This window comes from Rhinichthys klamathensis, unplaced genomic scaffold (assembly GCF_029890125.1).
Source record: "Rhinichthys klamathensis goyatoka isolate OS25496 unplaced genomic scaffold, OSU_Roscu_1.1 h1tg000693l_1, whole genome shotgun sequence".
NCBI classification, from domain to species: domain Eukaryota; kingdom Metazoa; phylum Chordata; class Actinopteri; order Cypriniformes; family Leuciscidae; genus Rhinichthys; species Rhinichthys klamathensis.
The window spans coordinates 899,140-925,029 of NW_026607120.1; the positions used below are offsets into that span (position 1 = coordinate 899,140).

Consider the following 25,890-nt stretch of genomic DNA (forward strand, 5'->3'; position numbering starts at 1 on the left):
CCTTACATAAGAATTGAATGCAAAATAATAAAAAATATAAACCTTTGCATGCATCCCGGTGGTCAGTATATTAAACAGTGGTACTGAGACACAGCAAAATAGGCCTTTAACACATATTTGATGTTGTTGTTTTTTTTTTCATTTATTTATTTCAATATTTTTCAAACTAAAATACGAACATTTATTTGATATATTCAAAATGTTAACTTATTTCAATAATTAATACACAATAATATCATTTTATGTAATTATTATAAATAATTTTTCTGGACTTTTCAGCAACATCCTGTGCGTCATTTCCGCTGATCGTTTGCATGATGTTGAACTAGAAAACTTGTTCTGTTCAAAAACAGGAGGAAGATTTAAGGTTTGAGCTGTTTGTTTCCTATCGTTCAGCTTTTTATGATGTTTGTTTTACTGGAGGTATTAATATAACGGCATCTTTCAGTTTACTGAATCTCGATAATCTAATATTAAACTGTTGTGAGCTGTACTGTCAGGTTGTTTTAGTTAGATTCAGCGCATTTATTTCTTACATTCAGATTATTATGTACTTGTAGATAAAGTCTGTGACTAATAAATAGTAAGTGTCTCTTCTTTCTTAAACTACAGTGGCTGAAACTGGGTCAAGATATGAATCTTAAAATTAGCTCCCTCACATTTGCTTATAAGCTATCTTTTAACATGATTCATTGTTGTTAATATGAAAACTTATCTAAAACCAGCTTCTGGTTATTTTAATGGTTTCTAGCTGGTCCAAACTGGTCATTTATGGTTCTTAGCTTTCTGTATGTTTAGTCAGATGATCATCTTGGTCCAGCATGATCAGCAACAAATGGCCTCACAGAACACAAACAAATTGAACGTTGTGAATTGTACTGATTTGAATGTCATTAAGGTAATATGGTCTAGTTGGCTAACATAGATTGATCATAGATTGAAATTGTGAGAATGACTTCTCTTGGGGGCATTATTTACAAGGAGTTTTAGTTATAAACAATAAAATAATCATGAATATTAGTAAAACAGTCATTTACTGCATTAATGATGTCATTGTTACAGCATAAAATGTGTTTGAGTTTATAGCTGTCTTGAAGTTACATAAAAATAAGAAAGTAAAAATATTAATAAAAAAAATTTCTGACAAATATAAAAAGTATTTTGATAAAAATAGCCATTTATAAGATTTGCGGGTCAAGGCAAGTTAACATCTGTAAAGTGTCAGTTTTTGCTACCATTTTCTCTAACAAATAGAACTTTTGACATTTGGATGCACATACAGTTTTTAGATCATATGTACAAATGATCTCTTTTTTTCTGTTCTTCCTCTTTTTACAGACCTACCTCCTAGTATCCCAAAGGCATCTACCTGAGCTGACCCTTCCTATAATCCACTCCTGTTCTTCCTAAGTACACGTTCTTTGTTTAGAAATACCTCCACCTCTCCTGCTTTTTCTGTCTCTCCATCGTTCCCTCCCTTCCATCATGACTGAGCCAGATCTGCTCACAGAGGTCCCTGCCTCTCTTAAACGTCTGGCCAAGCAAGTAGTCCGGGGTTTCTACGGCATTGAGCACGCTCTTGCGCTGGACGTGTTGATCAGGAACCCTTGCGTACGTGAAGAGGACATGCTGGAGCTCCTCAAGTTCGACCGCAAGCAGCTGCGCTCAGTTTTGAACACACTCAAGGCTGACAAGTTTGTCAAATGCCGTATGCGCGTGGAGACAGCGCCTGACGGCAAGGCGACTCGGCACAATTACTACTTCATTAACTACCGGCTGCTGGTTAATGTGGTCAAGTACAAGCTGGACCACATGCGCAGACGCATTGAGACGGATGAACGCGACTCGACTAACAGAGCCTCCTTCCGCTGCCCCTGCTGCACGAACACTTTCACTGACCTTGAGGCCAACCAGCTGTTTGACCCCATGACTGGTGAGTATGAGAGGTAAACTGCGGGACAGAGTTGAGAAGTGCGATATTAGCTGAATTATTGTATTTATTTGTGGTTTTCCTGTTGCTCGAATGTTGTAAACATGTAAGCCAAAGCTCTCCTTGGGATGTTTTATTAAAAGACTTAATTAATTTGGCATTAGGGCAAGACTTTATGATGGCATACATGTACGGTATAGGAAACACTACAGCTATATTAGTGGGCAGAACTGCGTTACTTTATTTGCATACACTACCATTCAAAAGTTTGGGTTCAGTAGGATTTTTTTTTTTAAGAAATATTATTATTATTATTATTAAATAACTGCTGTTCTTTTAACACTCTTCTATTCGTCACATGAATGGTGGTGCTAAAAATGTCTTGGTTCCCGCAAAGATATTAAGCAGCACAAGTGTTTTTATCATTGATAATAATGCAAAATGTTTCCTGAGCACCAAATTACCATATTAGAATGATTTCTGGAGGATCATGTGACAATGAAGAAAAATTCAGCTTTGCCATCAAAGGAATAAATTACATTTTAAATGTATATTTAAATATAAAACCAGTATTTAAATTTTTAATAGTATTTCACAATATTACTGTTTTACTGCTTTTTTTGATCAAATAAATGCAGCCTTGGTGAGCATTAAAAAATATATATATAATTTTCATGGAGCAAAAAATATTTTCTGAAATTTTTTAGGTGATGGGTAAGTGAGCAATGAGGAGTTATAAAATATATTATTGTACAACAGTTGTGTGATCATAATGTTGAAATCAATTAGAAAAAGCTCTCCAATCTAGAAGTATATTACTTGGGCTCACTGGAGTTTTCATGTAGACAATAAAGTTTTAAGCTTATAATTGGTATTTTAATTGGGTAATTTAAGTGTGGTTTTGTAGGAAGAATCCTGCTTAAATTTCTTAATACCTAGCTAATCTCAAAGTTGAGGATTGTGTGATTCATCTAGAAGATCCTAAACCCATGTACATTAGGAATTGGAAAGATGTTTCTAATATAGGTCTGTGCTTGATCTCTGGTATCTTCTCTTAAAGGGTTAGTTCACCCCAAAATGAAAATGAATCATTAATTCATTAATTACTCACCCTCATTTTGTTCCAAACCCGTAAGACCTTCGTTTATCTTCGAAACACAAATGAATATATTTTTGATGAAATCTGAGAGCTTTCTGTCCCTCCATTGACAGCAATGTCATTGCAACTTTCAAGTCCCAGAAATGTGGTATGAATTTTGTTAAATTAGTCCATGTGACTACAGTGGTTCAACCTTAATGTTATGAAGCGATGAGAATACCTTTTGTGCGCAAATAAAACTAAAATAACGACTTTATTCAACAATCTCTTCTCTTCCATGTCATTCTCCTACGCTGTTGACGTAGTGTAAACAGTGCAGCGCTTCTGGGTTCTACGTCTACAGCAGCGGCTCCAAAGCTACATATATAAGCGAGCAATTCTTTACAAAGACAACTATACATTCGTTTTTAGAAGTTGGTCATTTATAACATTGATAGTCTTGAAAGTTTGTAATGGGGAGGTGTACAACATTCGGATATAAATGTTAAACAACAAAACAACCCAGAAAATGGCTCCAATCTATTAGTTTCAGTCATACTTTCGATATGTTTACAAGACGGCAACTCCGCGGATAAAAAAAACAAAACACACAAATAAACCACACACTCGGGTTTGATTTGGGTTGTGCTAGCCTATGTAGCTGTCTGTGTGTTACATAAACTAAAAGAACGTTTATATATAATATTTTCTGGCTAGTTTACTTTAGTTTTTTTTTAATATAATACACAACTTTCACCCAAACTGAATAATTAAAAACAAGTTTTTACCGGGTAGCCTAAATCTTCTATAAATATTTTATACTCAATTTCTTGTTAAAACTCACTAGACATGCTTATTCTGTGCATTTTGGGCACTTTTTGTGTGAAATCATATTTATTTTTGTCCATCAAAAGTGTGCTTTCACCTGAATTGAGCGTGAGCAGCGCAGCAAAAACAGATTCGACGCCGAAACCCCCGCTTCACTGCTGCTCACGCGACGCTCCTGCTCGACGCTCGCGCGCCGCTCCTGCTGCCGGTGTGAATGCACTCATTGATAAACATCGGAAAAAAATACGCGCCGCTCACGCATGCGGTGTGAAACGGGCGTTAGATACACGCCATCATGTACACATAAATCTCTGACCCATCTTCTTCTTCCTCGTCTAATTTCTGTCGCTACTTATTTATTATCATTTATTTATAAATTATATATTATATCAGCCTTCAGCCACCCTTTCTGAGATATCAGTACTGGTCTTAAAGAAGAAGAAAAAACATGCATTAGTATGCATGTCTCAATGAGACTTGGGTCTGACGTTAGCCAGGCTAGTAGCACATGGACTATTTTAACAAAGTTTTTACCACCTTTCTGGGCCTTGAAAGTTGCAATGACGTTGCTGTCAATGGAGGGACAGAAAGCTCTCAGATTTCATCAAAAATATCTTCATTTGTGTTCCGAAAATAAAACGAAGGTCTTACGGGTTTGGAACGACATTAAGGTGAGTAATTAATGACAGAATTGTCATTTTTGGGTGAACTAACCCTTTAACGAGTGCTTAATTCATTTAAGATGCTTGATCCACACTGTGGCAGAACTGTATGTAGACACATGATGGCAGCAGAGGTCAAAAGTTGTAATGCATTCAACACATTTGAATGAACCTCACTTGGAGACTGATGCTGAATTGCGTCAGATTGCAGACAGTAATAACAGACAGGAAAGAAAATGAAACTATTTTCATAGGCTTAAAAATAAACAGGCTGTAATCTCATAGAGGCGGCTGTAAGGATTAGCATACCGCATTGACATCATCATCATGACTTTCTGCTTCTGTGCCTACTGTTTTACAATTCTGACTGTTTTACAATTCAACAGCTGCTGATTTATGTACTTAGTGAAGTACACACACACACACAAGTGCTACTCTTGACGTGACTAGCGTTATAATGGTTTCAGAGATGGAGTATTTGTGAAGCTTAATGCACTGCTAGCCATCCCTGTTTAAGCTTTTATAATGGACTGAACCCAGAAAAAACAAAGTTTGTGTTTGGTGATGATTCCATATTTCAAATTATGTATTTTATATTATTCCATATTTTAAATTAAATTACGTATTTTGTGTAGCCTATTGCCGGTGCTGTGCTAGGGATAGTAGTCATGAGGAATTGAACAAACGGAACTGTTTTCCCTCAGTACTATTGAGCGCCATTACATCTGCTGATTCTTCAGCCTGATCAGTGTAGTGTAATTTTAACAAATGGTGATTTATGAACAAATTACTCTTATGAGCCAGTTCTTTTCAGTGAATCAAAACCATACAGTGCAACCAGTGCAGTTTGATTCCTGAACGAATGATTCCTAAGAGCCGATAATTTTCAGTGAATCAACCATACAGAGTGATGACAAATGACAACCATACAAAATGTTTCATCTGATTCCCAAATTAATTAGTTATTTTTTTCAGTGAATCATAAACATAAAGGTCAACCACTGTTGTTGACTAAATAAGACTACAATATTAGGGTTTGTGGGAAAATAAGAGAATTGTGTTAAATTGTAATGTGTAATCCATTTCAATGTTCTTTTAAACTGAGCAATTTTGTCTGTTCTATTCTGTTAGGCAATCTTATTGTCTATATATTTATTTATAAATTATATATTATATCAGCCTTCAGCCACCCTTTCTGAGATATCAGTACTGGTCTTAAAGAAGAAAAAAAACATGCATTAGTGGCCACGCTGCTTGCTATGCTAAGTGTATTTATGAAGTTGAAATTAATATCAACAGCATATCACAGATGATGTACAAAGAACATTTTACCCATATTCCTTTAATATGAACTTTATCTTTCTCTTCTGTCTCTCTCCATGACTTCATGTCATTCTTTTTTTTATGTGTGAGCTCTACCTGCATTTGTATATGTTATTGCATAGGGGATATGAAAAGCATCTTGCACCCGATAGACAGGAGGAACTCCTCTGTATAGAAAGCATATGTTTCAGAGAGTGATGGATACATGAGAGGAATGGACAGGATTAAGAGAGAGAGTTGGAGGGCTGAGAGCAGTGCCAGAGGTGAGTGATTAGTGTTTGAGGAAAAGAAAGGCAGGTAAAGACCGCGTGGCAGTGGTGGCACGTGTTCACCCTCACCTCTGCTAAAAGCAAACTGGCAGTCAGGGAGGCAAAGCTGTTGCTAGGATACACATCAGGAGGATTGGCGAGGATAGAGCAGAAGAACGGAACGGCCAACGATACCTAACCCTGTGTAGACCCTGTCATTATACACATACTTGTTTCCCATGTTCTCTTCTGGACCAGTATACCTGAAAGGATTTTATAAATATGAGTTTCATGATACATAGTGTTGTTTCTCCTCTGAGTAGGCTTAAACGTGGATGTTTTGTAATTGTCTGTTTTCACCCTGTGCTGCCTTTTTATGCTTAGGTGGTTTAGTTATATATTAGAACAGTAGAGTGCATTGATCTGATTGGTCAAGCGCATCCAGGTCCCCCCTCGTTGAGCAAAACAAATTGATCTATGAAAATCTCTTTGATTGGTGAGGTGTTAGGGGAGATAAGGAGATCTGACAGGGTCAGGCTTGCACAGGTAAAGGCCAATTTATACTTCTGCGTCGAGTGTACGCCGTAGTGTACGGCGTGGGCTACGCACGTAGGCGACGCCGTCATGAGCATTTATACTTCTGCGTTTAGGTCTGCGTTGCTCTGCAGTACAGCGCCGAAACGCTAGTTGGCGGCGGATGGTTTTAATGTTCCACTGTGTTTAGATTCCTCGCGGCAAGAAGAAGAAGATTCCTCGCGGCTGTTTTGAGTTTAGGTTACTACAAGCAATGGCGACTGAAAGAGAGCAGATCATGTTGGAGTTGGAGCTTATCGAGGTGGAAAAGGTAAATTTTTAGTTTTTTTTAACAGTTTCGCTGTACTTAGAATTTAAAAATGGCGGGCGGTGCAGAAGAACACGCCGGAAATGCATAGGAGGAAACGCGATGCTACCAAGCCGACCAATCACAGATCTTGCGGTCCGCGTCGTCGCGACGTGTAGTTACATTTTTGAGGAGGTGCGCGTCAGGTTACGGCGAAGGGTACGGCGTATGGTACGCGTCTGTGCGTATGCTACGCCGTACCTACTGCGCGCACCCGACGCAGAAGTATAAATTGGCCTTAAAGGCCAATTTATACTTCTGCGTCGAGTGTACGCCGTAGTGTACGGCGTAGGCTACGCACGTAGGCAACGCCGTCATGAGCATTTATACTTCTGCGTTTAGGTCTGCGTTGCTCTGCAGTACAGCGCCGAAACGCTAGTTGGCGGCGGAGGGTTTTAATGTTCCACTGTGTTTAGATTCCTCGCGGCAAGAAGAAGAAGATTCCTCGCGGCTGTTTTGAGTTTAGGTTACTACAAGCAATGCCGACTGAAAGAGAGCAGATCATGTTGGAGTTGGAGCTTATAGAGGTGGAAAAGGTAAATTTTTAGTTTTTTTAACAGTTTCGCTGTACTTAGAATTTAAAAATGGCGGGCGGTGCAGAAGAACACGCCGGAAATGCATAGAAGGAAACGCGATGCTACCAAGCCGACCAATCACAGATCTTGCGGTCCGCGTCGTCGCGACGTGTAGTTACATTTTTGAGGAGGTGCGCGTCAGGTTACGGCGAAGGGTACGGCGTATGGTACGCGTCTGTGCGTATGCTACGCCGTACCTACTGCGCGCACCCGACGCAGAAGTATAAATTGGCCTTAAGTCACTCGCTGATCCTCCTATCTCGGCATCTCCTCACTCTGTCTCATTTCTGTTATCTCCCTGTAGTCTTCCTTTCTGAGTCGCACGTGTGCATATAGCAGGGCTGTAACCACACAATTTTCAGAGGTTAAACAATATGGGTATTTCAATTACTGATTTGTATTACGTTAGGCATCTGCTATTTCATGCTATCAATAATTGGTAAAAGCACAAGCAGTCTTTTTTTTCTTTTTGCCATCAGAAAACAATCTCATTTCCAGTCTCCAGTAGGGCTGGGAATAGAATTCGATACTTTTTAGGCATCGACCAAATTGCCTTGATACCATCGAGTATCAAATAATTTATTGTCGTTCAGTACCAAATTTCGATATCTAAGGGGTTAGTCTCGTCAACATCAGTGAGACAATAAGCACGCAGCATGATTGGCTGTGGCAAGGCATCAAGGAAAAACCGAGCTGCAATCTTCCGGTCTCTCTCTTGAATCCAGCATGTAAGTGACTTAAACTGCAATCCCATACACACCCCCCTTAAATTATATTAAGCCTTGAAGTTCTGCATAATTAAGGGCGTGTGTGAGGGACGGGTGGATTGCAGCTGCTGTCACTACAAGCCGTTTGTCTGCTGGCTCAGTCTGTTAGCCGTCACATCACCTCAGCTAATCCCGCCTTTTTGCCCATTTTCGGTTATCCGAGAGTGACGTGCAGTGACGGGTAATATGCAATGGAATCGTGTTAAAAGGGATTTCATAAAATTGGTATCGAAAATAGCAGTGGCGTAGGTTTGATTTTGAAATTGGTGGGGACGGGGACAACAATTATTGTCAATATATTATATATCAATATATATTTTAAGTTTTGATCGAAATTATTGCTAGGGATATATCAGTGTCACTGGATATTGGTAGGGACACGTCCCTAGCGTCCCTACTAAATTCTACGCCCCTGGAAAATAGTATCGTTCAGGAACAGGTGTCAAAGTCAAGGTATCGGTATAATCCATATAATTAAAAATCATTCAAATTTAGGGTCTATAGTTCTGAAGTGTATGTTGATCAATAGAAGGAGACCAGGAAATTAAAAGATGTACTTCACAACAGAGATATCTTTATTCAGTGGGCACTTTTAGAAAATGCATGCTATGCAACCTTGAACCTAGTACAGATCATTTTGTTTATTTAGAATTAATGAACTACCAAAATTGCATAAAATTAATTGTTCAATTTTTTTTATTCAGCAAGGATGCATTAAAATGATTAAGAGGGACATTTTCGATTTTAAATAAATGCTTTTATTTTAAAATTTATATTCATCAAAGAATCCTGAAAATATATCATAGTTTTTACAAAAATATTAAGCAGCATATCTGTTTCAATATTGATAATAAGAACGGTGTTTCTTAAACACCAAATCATGGGCTGGATTCACAAAATATTCTTAATAATAAAATTCTTCTTATATTTTGTATTCCCAAAAACTAAAACTTTTCTAAAGAATGTTCTTATCTTTTTTTCTTAAGATTGTTCTTACGATAAAATTTAAGAAGTATACCGTATTTTCCGCACTATACGGCGCACCGGATTATAAGGCGCACCTTCAATGAATGACCTATTTTAGAACATTTTTCATATATAGGGCGCACCGGATTATAAGGCGCATAAAATACTGCAGTCAAACGTTTGACTGGGTTTGCGTTATGCATCCACTAGATGTCAACAAAACAGTCAGAGATAGTCAAACTTTATTAAGCGTTCTGACAACTCCGTTCACTCCCATGGTAACGTTGTTCAAACGTTAAAGGAAAACTCCGGTCAATTTTAACATTGAGCTCATTTTTTGTAAATTGGGAGTGCTGTCAGTACAGATAACAACGACAAAAACCGGTGTTGCCTACACCGTGTTATCCTCTTTTTAAAATTTGCACCCTGATGACTTAAACTGGTCAAGTTTTAAACCTGCTTTTAGCCTCTTAACAACCTTAATGTGTCATTACAAGTGCACAGCCGAGCCATGTGAGTGAACACGGTGAATCTGACTGCACATACCCGTATTTTCTTCCTGTTTTCGGTCGAAGTCCACAGTAGGCGATTGTCGAGTGCGTGCGCGCGATCATTGGTAACTAAGCAACAGTGGAGACTCGGACTGTCAGCCGATGACGGTGCTGTGTGGTGTTCTGAGAATATCAGCTCAAATGGATAGTTCATCCGGATCAGATGTTGAACACACGGAGGAGGTTTGATCGCGCGCGCGAACTCGACAATCGACTATTGTGGACCTCGGCCGAAAACAGGAAGTAAATACGGGTAACGTTATGTGAGCTGGCTGAATAAAGCTTTCTTTTACTGTCTATGGAATAAAGAGATTATTCCTGCCTTCGTGAAAGCTCGAATCACAGTTGAGACTGATACATCAGCCCAGGGCAGGCATCCACGCTCCATTGGCAAATAGTGGCGTAAGTTGCTCGGCGCTGTCTCCCCGTCTTGGTGAACGTGTGTTCCCCATCCATATATAAGGCGCTCCGGATTATAAAGCGCACTGTCGTTTTTTGAGAAAATTAATGGCTTTTAAGTGCGCCTTATAGTGCGGAAAATACGGTACATATTCTCGAAAATAATGTTCTTAAAAATCTGAATTTAGACTTAAAAATTATATCTGAACACAATATATTTATTAAATAGTAATTATTAAATAGAAATCTTTTATAATATAAAATGTCTTATAAATGTCTTCACTGTCAATTTTGATTAATTTAATGCATGCTTGAATAAAAGTATTAATTTACCTTTTTTTTTATCTTACCACAATGATTAAAAAATGTTTGAATAGTATCATGGTTTACACAAAAATATGACGCAGCACAACTGTTTTCAACACTGATAATAATCAAAAATGTTTCTTGAGCAACAAATCAGCATATTCAAACGATTTCTGAAGGACTATGTGGCGATGATGATACCTACCAAATTTTTTGCCGATATGTCAAATCGTTTAAAAGATATTGCAATTTATTACAAAAATGGCGGCCTAATGGTTCATCCGATCCTGTAAAAATCTGTATCCATGGTTTCGCTATGACACAAGGAATCCATTGACAATAGACATAGATATTCTGAAAAACTTTTCAAAAGTTATTAGTATAGCCATTTTTCACATCTAATGACCTGTAGGTAGAGCTGTTTCCAAATTTGGCGTGGACTCTCAGATCATGGTTCCGATGAAGCATACCGATCTTCCTTTCGATTCATCAAAGTTTGGCCGAGAGACAGCCTCTGAACCAATTTCGGGTCGACCTTGTTAAGTTTGCTACATCATAACTTTTGAAAAGAAATGAATAAACAAAATCTGTTCAGTCATTTCTGTGCGGCTTGGTCCAAAGATCATCTGAGCCAATTTTCGTGAGAATTGGAGAATATTTGAAGGAGGAGTAGTGAAAAAATGGAATACTGTACTTTTCAAAATGGCCGATACTGTAACGGGCAGCGTCTTAATGTAAGGTTTTGAATGTAGTCAGCATGAAGAGAGGAATCAGGTGAACGAAAAGTAATTTTTATAGAACAAAGGGTTCAAAAGCTATAACCTTTCGAAAAGTGAGTTTTTGCACTATGTAGTTGGTCCTAGAGACTCCAAAATTGGTCAAATCACTATTCATTACCATCTCTACAATTGTACCAAATTTCATAATTTTCTCATGTTCCGTTCATAGGGCTGTCATAGACTCCCATTCGGGAGGAATAAGAGGTTACTGCCCTTTTGGGACTTGGCCCCTAAAAAATCGTATCAACTGCAAACTTTTGAATAATACATGTTTAATACTTAAGTTTTGTTGTTGGTCAGTCATTTCCAAAGGCTTTTTATAAATGCTATACATACGCCCATCTGGGCATTTACTACAGACACTGCTTATCCAGTGCAAATTGCTGATGATCATTCCAGATGTTCTGAAAAACTAATCCTTTCTGAATGGGGTTTAGGTACTGTCTATAGAGCTTAACTTGTATTGAATCCAGAACATTTCTCTACAGTCATATACAGTTCTTCAAAGAAGAAGAAAAATCTTTTTTTTTTACTGTAATTTTTATTTTATTTTAATTGCTTTATCTCTGCTGTAATTGGAATTAATGTGGTACATTTGTCACTGTTGCACAGACAAAACTTTATCCTCTCTCAAATGCTGCAATGATGCTGTATTCATCTTTTAAGGGATGATCACAAAAGTCCTTTTGTTCTTTGGCGTAGACAACTGAACAAAGCGCCGTCCTGCTTTCAAAAGAGCTTTGAATCACTGGTGAGAGTGCTATGTAATTTAAGCCAGACCTATTCATATCTCATAGATAATACAAAAACTATCAACACAAAGACACCAGCCCACTTCTCACCGACAGAAGCCTTAATGTATGCCTACACGGCACTCTAGCAGCGCTGCGCCATGTTTCTTTAGATCACTGTGGCAATGTGTGTATGTGCCGGCCTGATGCACACTTTGCCTAAAAACAAAGATGACAACCGGAGTGTGTGCATGTGTCATATTAATTGTCCAGGGTTTTGGATTTGATAGCTCTACAGATTACTGTTGGCTAGGGAGCCTCCAGTGACATGGGGAAAAAATTGTCAGATACCTTTTATTTTATATACTAGTACTTTATTTACTAGTATTACTATTTTACTAGAACTTCCCTTTATCTGGAGCTGTGGGTCAGTGATTATTTTTGTCTCCCTCCATTTAACATGCAATAAATAAATAACCACTTTCCTAGCATTAAAGCAGGGGTCTCAAACTCAACTTAACTGGGGGCCGCTGGAGGTAGAGTCTGGGTCAGGATGGGCGGCATCAAGTATTCCACAAAAAAATAGTATTCAAGTATTCCAAAAAAGGAGCACAACTGATCCAATCTTCTCAATCTTTATTATTAACGTTTCTTCTGAAGTGTTCCTCTTAATTTGAACATTCCTTTCTGTACATGATTGGTTCTTCATGAGCTGTCCTTCTGACAGTTAAAGTTCATTTTACAAACTTTCTTTTCCTTTTCCTTTTACACAACATCTTTGTGATTCTTATATTTGCTCATGTCCTTTTTATTTTCAATATGATATTGAATGTTTTTTTGGAAGGCACATTTCCTTTTATTATACTTACAAAAACAATTATTGCTTTTGAAATACAAATATTTGCAGTCATGTCTGCCCATCTTATGGAGTTCTTTCTACACATGTATAGTGTCTCAGGCAAATTACTGACCTTGCACAAATCAAAGCAAACCTTCTTATCAACCTGTTGGACACATATTACAAGCTCAAAATTATTACTCTTACATTGTTTTAGAGCAGGGGTCTCCAACACGTCGCTCGCGATCTATCAGTAGCTCGTGGCCTGTTTGGTGGTAGCTCGCCAAGGGGCCGTTCACATATCGCGCTTACATATTTTGCGCGCTCAAGTTCGTTATTTCAAATGTAGGCGCGGCTACCGCGCTCATAATTGAAGCGACGCGCTCATTTTTTCCAGGCGCAGTACGTATGTTTGTACTTCGCGGTTGTCTATGACAACTATTGACAACAAACCCACCCGTAAGCTGTCACGAGACTATCTATGGTATAGCCCAAAAGGGATAAAAAAAAAAAAACGCGGGACACGCAACGACGGGCCGCACTAACATTAAACTTTAAAGTCAAGTAGGGGGCCAGCCGCGAGTTTGAGACCACTGCATTAAAGGTTCTCTAATGGCGCTTTTCCACTGCTGGTACGGCTCAGTACGGTTCGGCTCGGCGCGACACGGTTCGGCTCGCTTTGCTTTTCCACTGCTGGTACGACTCGGCTCGGCACGGCACGGCTCGGCTCGCTTTAGCTCGGTTTGCTTTTCCACTGCAGTTAGTACCGCTTCAAAGTGGGTGGGATTATAGTCGGGCCGTTATAGTTTATCCGCTCCTCGGCAACCAACGAGACGAACGTCTGCACTTCGTCCACTGACCACAATTCAGCCATTTCTTTTTTATGGAAGTTTTCTTTCTTTCTTTTTTCTTCAAGCAAGTCAAGCAAGTAGTTTTAAAACAGGTGCTACAGCGGTGGCTGTTGTCTACTGGCTATTTGCAAATACAAGGACGCTGATAGTGACGATTCTGTCTCTCTGACCAATCAGTGATCTGTAGTGTTTTCACGTCACATTTAGTATCGGTACGGTACGCTTGGAACCTCAACAGAGCAGGTACCATTTAAAGCGAGCCGTACCGTACCATGCAGTGGAAATGCGCCATAAGTGAGCCGTACCGAACCGAGCCGTACTGTACCATGCAGTGGAAAAGCGCCAAAGCGTGCCGTACCGAACCGAACCGTACCGTTCCATGCAGTGGAAAAGCGCCATTAGCGATCCTGGGTGACGTCACTTCTTGTTGACGTTCGAACTATTGTCAAACAAAACGGAGGCTAGCTAGACCGACCCTCCCTCCTCCTCATCCACACACTAACCCCCCAAACCACACCCCCAAACCCTTCTTGTCGGTCATTGGCTGGAACAGTTTGTTATGTTTCGGGGAGCTGGTCGCCGCAGTTTGTTTTTGTTGCTGTGTGTGGAGCCTAAGAACTGGGAATTCTGTGACCGCCTTGAGAAGGAGTGCTTTTGGGAGCATCTGAAAAGAGTAGTGGTCATGCTGGGGCCAAGTACTCAGGACTGCAGTGCCTTGTCCTGCTTTGGCTGCTGGAATGGGCAAATGGTGGCTGGGCTGTCTACAGAGATCGCGTTTCTTTACAGTGTGTTCAGGGGACAGGCAGCCAGCGGATAGTGAGGAGATGTTTGCTGTATGTGACAAAAAATGTTTTGGCCTAAAAAACGCGTGACATCGCTCAGAGCACCTTTAAGATCCCTTTGAAAAGTAATGTGAATTTAGTCCAGTGATCCTCTATCTCTCTTCTATCCTTCTTGTCTGACTAACGTGCCAGTGGGTGGGGCTAAAGATGTGATGATCTAGAAGTAGTTTGATCTGATACTGCATTAGGTCATAATGTGACAATCCGAAACGAGTCATTTTCTGAGCTTTCGTTTCAATAAAATCTGTTTTTAAACTAATGAGGAAGTTTTGATTTCTGAAACTTACAGGATGTTTTTATAGTACAATGACCTCTTACTAGGGGTGTGATGATCTCGCGAGACTAAAATGTGACGAGTGAAAATCTGTCTCACGATATCCCCATGACAGAGCCTGAGGGTGCAATTACAATTAAGCATAAAATATGCCAGTACATTAAGGCTACATACATTAGTCTGTCTCCCAATATCAAATTGATCTCTGGACGGTGTAGTTGTGGCTCTGGTCTCGGTTTGCACTTTGAATATTGAGAGAGTACTGTAACATCTGAAGAAAGACAGACAAGGGAGGCTCAGTTTCTGCACTTTTAATCGGAACGCAAGGACAACTGTACACAAACGCACCAGCCTAACTCGCTCGCTCGTTTCTGTCTACCCGGCCTTTTTCGAACTCACCGCCTTTGTTGGCGCCGCCATTTTCGTGAATTATAACAGAGACTATTTATATAGAGACATGCCACTTACTCAATCCTCAATACAACTATATAGGGAAAACCCGTAACGCCAAAGATGGCGGTTGTATGCACATGTCCCGCCCCTCCCGCTGGAAAGCCAATCGTCTGCCTTTAACAGTCAAGCCGGGAAACATTTAAGCCTATCGTCTGGTTCCACTGACGCATGCGCACAGTTGAGGTTTGCGACAGTGGAAAATACGTTACTGTTTGAAAAGGCGGCAGATTTGATATGCAGTGTATGTGTGCGTTGTGTAAATATCAGACATCCCAAGTGTCTACCGCATATTTATAGCGGCTCCCTGATGCCCAAAATTAGTTCAAATCTCCCGGAAACTAGAGCGAGCGAGCGAGACCTCACACATACTGTGTTTCAAACCGTGCAGCGCGCGCACGTCAGAGGGAGAGAACCCTTGCGCATGCGTAGTAAAGTATAACCTGTGGGGGAAAAGGCGTTTTAAACCTTATTTTGGGGCAAAGTTATCAAACTTTTTCAGCGATTTTTATCATATTTTACTGCTGTTTCTATACATGCAGTTTTTATGTCCCGGTGACCAGTGAAAGTGCAGTTCTGACTCTCTGCCCATTCATTTAGATAGGAGCCTGGTCTTGTTAGTCCGAAATAGCTGCCCGGAGGCGTTGCCAAGATGGCGGCCGAGTGGCATGACTTGCCTAAAAGGACTTTGATTATAACCGTTTATTTTAGTAAACTATACGGGGGAAAAACACACAGACATAACTCGGTATTCTGTTGGACCTGAACCTCTTTTATTACCATACATCCATCTATGGATAGCAGGTCACATACACGTGACATGAGCAGTATGAGGGCACACATTACAAACTTTAACAGCCTTAACCCTATAACTGCCAGACCAGTGCATGAAATGACATTCACTAGAAGATTATTAGTTAAAACAAAGATTTCAAAATGCACCTGCAAACTATTTTTCCAGTCATGAACATTGTCATTGAGGATTTCTTTAAAATATTGTGCAAAAATCGTCTCGTCTTGTTCTCGTGAACCCAGTCTCGTCTCGACGTGAGATAAGTGTCTCGTCACACCCCTACCTCTTACATGTCAAAAGATCAAGGAAATTTTGATTTATCAATTTATGACCCCTTTAACTGCTAAACTGCATCTTGCTCGCCTTTTCTATAACATCTCACGCATGAGAAATGCACTTTTAAGATATCATGTTGGTTAATAGAGAACACATTCTTGTGTTTAAAGAAGGCAGACTTAGCGCAGCAGAAAGGAAAAGACTGCATGGTGCCAGCACGCGTTGACAAGTTATCTTAAAAACACAGTGCTCATGTTAAATCTAAAACATTGGAAAAGCAGAGCGTTTTTGTTTAAAAATGCAAGAAGCAGGGTAGTTAAATAAAATAAATAAATAAATAAAAACACAAGATCTAGAGATGCATTTTTTTAAGGCTGTGTTGCTATGTTCACACTTGGCATGTTTGGATCGATTAAAACGAACCCTGGTACGATTGCTCTGTTAGTGCGGTTCATTAAATAAGTATGAACGCTGCCACCCAAAGCAAACCCTAGTGTGCACCAAACAAGAGGACCGAAACCGCTGAAAAGATGGGTCTTGGTCCGCTTCCAAACTAACTTTGGTGCGGTTCGAATTAAATTAAATGAACGCAACATGGACCAAAGACATGTAAACGACATTGTCACAAGATGCGACCCTAAAAAGGACAGACTGCTCAAGCATACCTGTTTTTTCTTGTCATAGTCGCGATGTTGCCCATCGCAGTTCGGTGTGGATTCCTGGTGCTATTTTGACTCCTTTACTCTCTTCACGAGTTCTTAGCTGGTCAAAATACCATCATATGTAGGCTACGTACATAAAAGGAGCGCATTTAGCCTAGCACTCAGCATTGTTTTGGATTTTCGGTAAGTTTCGTTGCAAAATATATGTAATAAAAGCCAACCAATCAGGTTGTGAACATATCTATGTCTTTAGGTTGTTTAAAATGTTTGTTTTTATTTTGGTCCACACCAACTTAACCAAGTGAACCGAACTACAAGTGTGAACACACCCTAAATGTTGAACTTATGTTAACTTGTGTTTTTAGAATCCCTCCCTTTTGTTATGCGCAAGACACTGAAAAAGCGAGCGCAACGGTCTAACACGTCAAGCTAGTGCGTGTTTACATAGGAAAAACAATGTAAAGGCAGTGGTGTGGGATGCATTCAAAACGAATGGTCCCGAATACATCTGCTGTTTAAGCCCTTATTCCTTCACTACATGATGTTTGCATGCGTTTAAAAATGCGCCTTGATATGGCCACATCTTTATTTAGAAATTTAAAATGCAGCCTGTCTCTGCATTCTTTATCGCTTGTGCTTTTTCATTCCTTTTCTGTGTGAGGACATGCAGACCGACTGACTGACCAGAAGGGCTGCGGTAAAATGTTTCCTGTGCTCAGGGCTTGTCAATATTTCCTCTGGAGCTGTCTCAAATGTGATGAAGACTGTTTTTTTTTTTTTATCTTCCCTTCACCTGAATGTTATTTCTTTTCTTTTTAACAGCCTCTCTCTCTCTTTGTGCTCATCAAATTGTTTTCTTTTCCGCCCTCCACTCCTGTATTGGCAGAGAAGACATCTGTAGTAAAAGGGCCTAGCTGGAGGTGATTGTTTTTCAGTAGCGCTTTCACAGATTTTGTTGTCAACTTTCCAGCAAAGCTTTTAAAATGGAAATTGCGGTGAATCGTTTACTCGTTCGATTCCCCTCAAGGCCAGAAACTCGGAAGCCTTCATGCACTCAGCACAACAACATGAGATTATTTCATCGTAAAATACATATTGCTGGTGTGTGTTTGTGATATTAAAACATGAACATGAGTAGAATGACATTCTAAGTAAAAATCTACAATTAAAAGTAGCTCACGATATCAGCACCATCTGTGACTGACCATTAAATGCTAAGTACACACATTTGTAAAATATATCAATGCGTGTATTTTATATTCAGCTAGTAGCCAGTGTACACCACACACTCATACACCGGGCCCTGCTGTGTGTGTTCTTGTCAGAAGGCTGTAAATAACTTCAGCAGCAGATGGCAAACCAGACCAGATTCGCTTGCTGTGGAACCGCTAGTGAATGCTGGGGCTGAGTGTGTGTTTGTGTAGGTTTGTCCTTGTGTCTGTGATTGTTATTCCTCTTTCAATAATATTAGATGGTCAGCAGTGGGTTTGGCTCCATCCTCTAGATGGCATTGAATTGTAACTGTAATTAGGCCACACAACCTGTTACTCTTAATATATATGCATTTCTCATTTTGCCCGATGCGAAGCGGAGGGTGGTTGCCTCAGCGAAGTGCATTAAAATCGTTTAATGCACAGCTATCCGTGGATTATCCCACAATACCATAGTCATTTGCCAGCATTGAAAACTTAAATCTGTTATTAATGTTTGCAGCGCAATATTTGACTGGAAGGGTAAAATTGACGGTAATTTTCATCAGTCACGGCTCGTTAGATCTAGCATTCTGCAAGCTTTGAATCAGACAGAGATAAAGTAGTGAGTAAGATTACATTTATTTAAATAAATGAATTAAAGCATTTATTTGAATTAATTATATACACTCACCGGCCACTTTATTAGGTACCCCATGCTAGTAACAGGTTGGACCCCCTTTTGCCTTCAGAACTGCCTCAATTCTTCGTGGCATAGATTCAACAAGGTGCTGGAAGCATTCCTCAGGGAGTTTGGTCCATATTGACATGATGGCATCACACAGTTGCCGCAGATTTGTCGGCTGCACATCCATGATGCGAATCTCCCGTTCCACCACATCCCAAAGATGCTCTATTGGATTGAGATCTGGTGACTGTGGAGGCCATTTTAGTACAGTGAACTCATTGTCATGTTCAAGAAAACCAATTTGAAATGATTCGAGCTTTGTGCCATGGTGCATTATCCTGCTGGAAGTAGCCATCAGAGGATGGGTACATGGTGGCCATAAAGGGATGGACATGGTCAGAAACAATGCTCAGTTAGGCCGTGGCATTTAAACGATGCCCAATTGGCACTAAGGGGCCTAAAGTGTGCCAAGAAAACATCCCCCACACCATTACACCACCACCACCAGCCTGCTCAGTGGTAACAAGGCATGATGGATCCATGTTCTCATTCTGTTTACGCCAAATTCTGACTCTACCATCTGAATGTCTCAACAGAAATCGAGACTCATCAGACCAGGCAACATTTTTCCAGTCTTCAACTGTCCAATTTTGGTGAGCTCTTGCAAATTGTAGCCTCTTTTTCCTATTTGTAGTGGAGATGAGTGGTACCCGGTGGGGTCTTCTGCTGTTGTAGCCCATCTGCCTCAAAGTTCGACGTACTGTGCGTTCAGAGATGCTCTTCTGCCCACCTTGGTTGTAACGGGTGGTTATTTGAGTCACTGTTGCCCTTCTATCAGCTCGAACCAGTCTGGCCATTCTCCTCTGACCTCTGGCATCAACAAGGCATTTCCGCCCACAGAACTGCCGCTCACTGGATGTTTTTTCTTTTTCGGACCATTCTCTGTAAACCCTAGAGATGGTTGTGCGTGAAAATCCCAGTAGATTAGCAGTTTCTGAAATACTCAGACCAGCCCTTCTGGCACCAACAATCATGCCACGTTCAAAGTCACTCAAATCACCTTTCTTCCCCATACTGATGCTCGGTTTGAACTGCAGGAGATTGTCTTGACCATGTCTACATGCCTAAATGCACTGAGTTGCCGCCATGTGATTGGCTGCTTAGAAATTAAGTGTTAACGAGCAGTTGGACAGGTGTACCTAATAAAGTGGCCGGTGAGTGTATATAAAGGGAGAGAGACTTGTATCTGCGTCTGTTCAGAGTCTCTCTCTATTAACAACAAAGCTGTGAGTTTAATTACTTCAAAATAGTGATGTAACCCCCTCTTTGCTGAGAAATATAATGTAGCGATTCAGTAGCGAAGCTATTTTATTAATAAAAGTCACGGGGCAGTGTTGATAAGTTTCTGTGCTCCTGAATGTTTCTGTGTGCACAGCGCGATCTCTGCTCTCTCTCTCTGTGTGTGTGTGTGTGTGTGTGTGTGTGTGTGTGTGTGTGTGCTTCAATGAAAACAGCGCATTAATATAGAACAGTGATTAAACTAACTTGGAACTACCTGTGCATCAAACGGTTTTATTGCACACATTCCAGCCAATCAGAATTGAGTATTCAGACATACCATGGTAAACACTATAAATAACTTTGCAACTAGCTCTCTTTGAACTTTGTCAATTAGCTCTCAGAGTATTACTTTTCTGTTAGGTTAGGGTTAGTAGAATAAGTAGAAATGTACTTGCAAAGTTACTTGTAGTTAGTAGAATGTCTAAAGTGGACCATCGAAATAGTGTTACCTACTGTTTTTTTAATATTCAAATAAATTCAGCTTTGGTGAGCATAAGAGACATATTCCAAGCATTAAAAAAAAACAATTCCAACCCCAAACTTTTGAACTATATTGTATTTGTAAAATATTTATTTTATTTTAGACTCAATTGTCAGTATTGACCAATTCAAGTATACACATCTAGTCAATTATAATGGGAGCGGTCTTGTTTAGCCAGACTGATTTGTTGTTGGTTTGAAAACTTTGTATGGCGAAGACAGCATCTCACCCCCCTTGCCACTGACATTAGTGGTCCTTGGTTTGAGACCAGCAGGTTTGAAAGGCTGAGTCAAATTTTCTGGCCCAGAACTAGAAACGCCAGAGGATGGGGGCCAGATTGGGCACTGGCTCCAGCTTCGCAATTGGCACCATTTTTGTGGGAAAAGAAAATTCTGTAAAATTTGGAGCCCCTGGCTAACTGGAGATATGGAGCTCCTTGACAGGAAAAGATTTTCTAGGCTCCTACTTCTAAACCGAGTTACCCAGAGGCACCAAACATCATGGATGGGATCGTTGTGGTGGTTAAGGCTCAGGGATGATGAACACTGTTACTGTCTCAACACTTGATATTTTGTATTTAAGACCTTTTTCTCTCAAACACAGGAACATTCCGCTGTACCTTCTGTCAAACAGAAGTAGAAGAAGACGAATCGGCTGTGCCAAAGAAAGATGCCCGCACTCTGGTGGCACGATTTAATGAGCAGATTGAGCCCATCTATGTATTGCTACGAGAGACGGAGAACATCAACTTATCTCATGACCTTCTGGAGCCCGAACCGGCAGAAATCCCAGCCCTGAAACAGAGGTCAGCACAGAGTTCAGTGGCCAGTTATATGCAGAAGACTTTTTGTTATAGTTAACTAAAACTATTCAAATACTTTCTTTATTGTTATTTGAAATAAATCTGAAATAAAATACAATATAAATATTAGATGAAAAACGTAAACGAAAAATAAAAATGTTGCATTGGCAACTAACTGAAATAAAATAAGTTGAAGTACTAAAATCTAAAACTGAAAAAAAAATTTAAGCTAAATAGAAATATTAAGCATACTAAAATATCCCCAAAATAGACCATTTATTTTGAACCGAATAGAAGAGACTTCATTATCATCTTCTTTAAAGCATTTTTCCACTTTTAGTGGATACTAATTTTTTTAAAAATGTCATAAAGGGTGCCCAATATAAGTCAGGTTTATGTTATATCGACAACATAACTCTTTAGTAATCCACCTCTGCTGTTTTTCACAGTCGGGAGCGGGCCGCCCAGTCTGCAGCAGCAGCTGCAGGGGCTGATCGAGACACATGGAAAACCAAAGGCTCGTCGTATGACCTCTACACGCAGAATGTGGTCATCAGCATGGAAGACCAGGAGTCTCAGCCTAGTCAGACCGCTGAAGGCAAAGCCCCCAAAGAGAGGCCCGTATGGCTGACAGAAAGCACGGTGCAGGGGGCGTACAGCGAAACGGATGCTCTGAAGAACTGTGAGTCACATTAACTATATTGTATCATTATGAAAGCATTCTTTCTGGTCATGGCTGCATATTAACATTGTTTTTATGTATTTCATGTAATGGTGCACTATATATCAGCCACCGATATTATATCGGCCGATATGGTCAATTTTCTACACATCGGTATTGTTCCGATGTCAAAATAGGGCCGATGTGAACAGGCCGATAATCATTCCTGTGTATTTGACGTGTGTAGATGTGAGTGTGTTTTTGCACGAGCGCATGTACGAGCGCAAGTCCTGTCAGTTTAAACATCAAGCGCAAGAAGACTGGAACTTGCGCGCTGTTTTCTGTCAGCCTAACTAAGGCGTATTTTTGTCCCGCCAAAGCCTTATTTGACCGGTGAGTGATGTAGATGACGAGTGATGTAGATGACTGACTGCTGCGCTTGTTTAACTGAGAGAGCGAGCAGAGAGAGTGAAAGCCCCGGTCGCGCACGCGTACTCTCATCGTCTTCAAACTGTCTTGCTCTCTCTCCCTCCCTCGCGCATATTAATGAATTGAGTTGACTGAATATCTTTGAGAATACACGATGGTAAAGTTTTTTTTTTTCTGAACTACCACTGGTTGTGAATTGTGCTAAAATAACATTGCCTTATCTTCTCTGAAAAGCTTTCCACACATTCAGATGACATAAACCCCACTTTCAATAAACAAAAAAAAAAATCTATCTAGTGATGAAATGTTTTCTGTGTTGAGACAAATCTTGTGCGATGTCCTAAACTGCCGGGATAATCGCAACGTGTGCCGTGGTCCATTAATGACACGTCCGATTCGCGAACTAATGACTCCTTTGAACCGATTCACTTTAATGAATGGTTAAAACAACTGATCTGTCCAACACTGAACTCAAGAGACATAAATCGGAAACACTTTACAATAAGGTTCCATTTATTAAAGTCTAGTTAACTACATTGCAGCCCTAATCCTCGCTATGTGTTTTCTTTACAGAGATATCGACATCGGTAAATATCGGTATCGGCCATAACAGCAATATTAATATCGGTTATCGGTATCGGCCACAATTTTTCCATCGGTGCATCACTAATTTCATGATTTTCCTGCTTTATTTTTTGTTCATATTCCTCGTTGGTCTGAATGCATAGTCAAACTAGGTATAAGGGTGAGGGCTTTATTTGATTGAAAGGGATATTTCACACTATTGTCACTCTAAACATCTTTGATTTTCTGTGGAACACAAAGAGCGGAATATCCAAGCTGCTCTTTTAATACAATGACTTCCAAATAGAGGTCTGCTCGGGATGGGTTTGTTACACCATGTCTACAGCAGACACAAGCAGGGCAACGCAACATGACAAAAGCAAATATAACCCATTATAATCAGTGAAGCTGTCTACACTGGACACGACAAATTCCCAAATGTAAACTGATGCCCCATTCTATTTCTGATTTACTCTGACATGTAGAGCAAATAGATTTGCAACAGTCTGCTTTGTCACGTCCAGTGTAGATTGACTCAAGCTGTTGCTCCGCGGCTTAACATGACAACTGTCAAGTCTTCAATAGCCATAAAATAGCTTTTTGTGAGAAATATACCGATTTAAAGTTGTTGTTCACTAAGTCTTGACTTCCACCCGCACAAATCATGATATGGTTAAAAATATACATTTAGCATATTTAACACCATTAAAGAAGGCTGAAAAGAAACCCAATGTAAACTTCAATTATTTTTGGAATTGTAGTCATTAATAGGTTTGAATGTATGGAAGTGTGAGTGGAATTTGAGAACTAGGATGGAAGGAAAGATTGTCATCAAAAAACAACTTAAATGATGGCCTGTTCCTTATATAGAGCTATAGTATGGCTTTAGATGGCAAAGAATAGCACATTCATGGTAAAAAAATGTGGAAAGTAAAAAAAAAAGAAAAAAGATTACATCTAAATTTGCTGTGGGTTTTTTATTATTCTTTTTTCTCAAATTTTTACACACCAGCTGGCGAGGACCCTATAGAAACCCAGGAGGGCATGGCTGCAAGAGGAGCCAACCAGGATGAGAATGAGGAGGTAATGCAGGCTTTACTCATTCATGAGAAGAGGAGCGCAGTCGGTCCAGGAGGTGCCGTCGTCTCCAGACCGACCGTTCCAGTGGCCAACGCCAGCGACTCTGACAGCGATACCAGCGAATCGGATGAGGACTCTTTGCCCCAGGCTCCAACCCACATGGTGCACAATGCTACAGCTCTGCGGCCAGGAAAACAAGTGGATGAGGACGAAGATGATGACGAGTTTGAGGAGGTCGGGGATGACCCTGTGGTTATGGTAGGGGGAAGACCCTTCTCTTACAGGGAAGTAAGCCAGAGACCCGACCTGGTGGAACAGATGAGCGCCCAGGAGAAAGAGGCGTACATTGAGATGGGCCAGAATCTCTTCCAGGACATGTACTACTGAGTTCATCATGTCTGTCTGCATCTCGCTTGTGCCCTTTTTTCCACAGGATCCAGTTTCGATCTGTCTCCTTTGCACACTTACTCTCAAACGGTGTTGTGCGGCGTGCCAGAGCTGAGAAATGTAGTGTTATACCCTTTGACTGTTCTTTTTTACTCAACCCTCCGTCATATTCATATATAAAACTTCTCTGGTGCCAGTTATTGAGTGTGTATCACTGTTGTAAACAAGAGTATCATACATTGGCAAACACACTTGCACCGCTTCCTTTTTCAGTATGTTTGTGGTCTCGCCATTTTCAGAGACTTCCAAACAAATAAGTGTTGCTGCAGTGACCTCTAGGACGGTTTTACTCAAAAGAAAACCCCAAACCGAAGGGTTCTGAGGCTTTTCTGGCATGATTGACTTTTGAATGACAGAAAGTGACAGACTCTGTTTTGCTCAAAGCTACAGAGACAATTCCGCATCCTCTTGCTTTCTTGTCTTTGTCCATGGCTCTTTTTTTCCCCAACAGTATTTAGCAGGATTTGCCGTTTGAAAGACTAGCGATTTTTTTTTTGCGACTGACTGCCTTGACGTGATATTAAAAGAGTTTTGATGAGATATGGTTGTTAAGAGTGATTGCTTTCCTTTCACAGCAGAAATGAGCACTTTTTTTCTCTGATCTCTGCCTCAGTGGTCATTACTCACTTCAGTTTGTTTATCCGTAAATGGATAAAGTATGTTTTCTTTTTCAAGTTTGTTGAAAGTTTGTTTATAGAAATAAAAAGCTGTGTAAAAACGTCAGTTTATTCATGAATCTGTGTGTGCATGCACGCAACAACCTCAACCCAAAAGATGAATATGAATGAAAAGATGAGCTTCATAAACTACAATCCTGCTTTCATATTATACTTTACTGTGTTTATTTTGTCTAGAACAGCAGGTCATTTTTCCATTGACTGTTTCCAAAAAATGTTTGAATTGACCTCTTATGTGTGATCATGTAATTGAATTGGGAACAGTCTCCGGGGATGTGTTTTGGTGCAGCTGTGGATGAGATGATGCTCGGATGAGACGATGCGGGAGATAAAATCTGTGGTGCGTAGATGCGCAGCCAGAGAGAAAACTGGCAATGCTGCTGTCACATCATATTGCAGGTGCAGCACTGTGGAGTCAACTATGGGTATCTGCAGATCAGAGCAAAAGGGGTGTCTAAATGTAGGGGGCGGGTCTAAAGGTTATGAACTGGAAGTTATGGGTTTCAAAATCTAATTTAGTC

The 25,890-nt window shown here is 40.1% G+C and overlaps 1 protein-coding gene across 1 annotated transcript; it reads left to right on the forward strand.

Moving 5' to 3' along the window:
• Positions 1-284: 284 nt before the first annotated feature.
• On the forward strand, positions 285-25,115 carry gtf2e1 (general transcription factor IIE, polypeptide 1, alpha). The gene is made up of 5 exons (XM_056242102.1): positions 285-367; positions 1,339-1,933; positions 21,313-21,514; positions 21,961-22,193; positions 24,178-25,115. Exons 2-5 carry the CDS (start codon positions 1,486-1,488, stop codon positions 24,630-24,632), a joined length of 1,338 nt encoding a protein of 445 aa, XP_056098077.1. The 5' UTR covers positions 285-367; positions 1,339-1,485; the 3' UTR covers positions 24,633-25,115.
• The last annotated feature ends 775 nt before the right edge of the window (positions 25,116-25,890 follow it).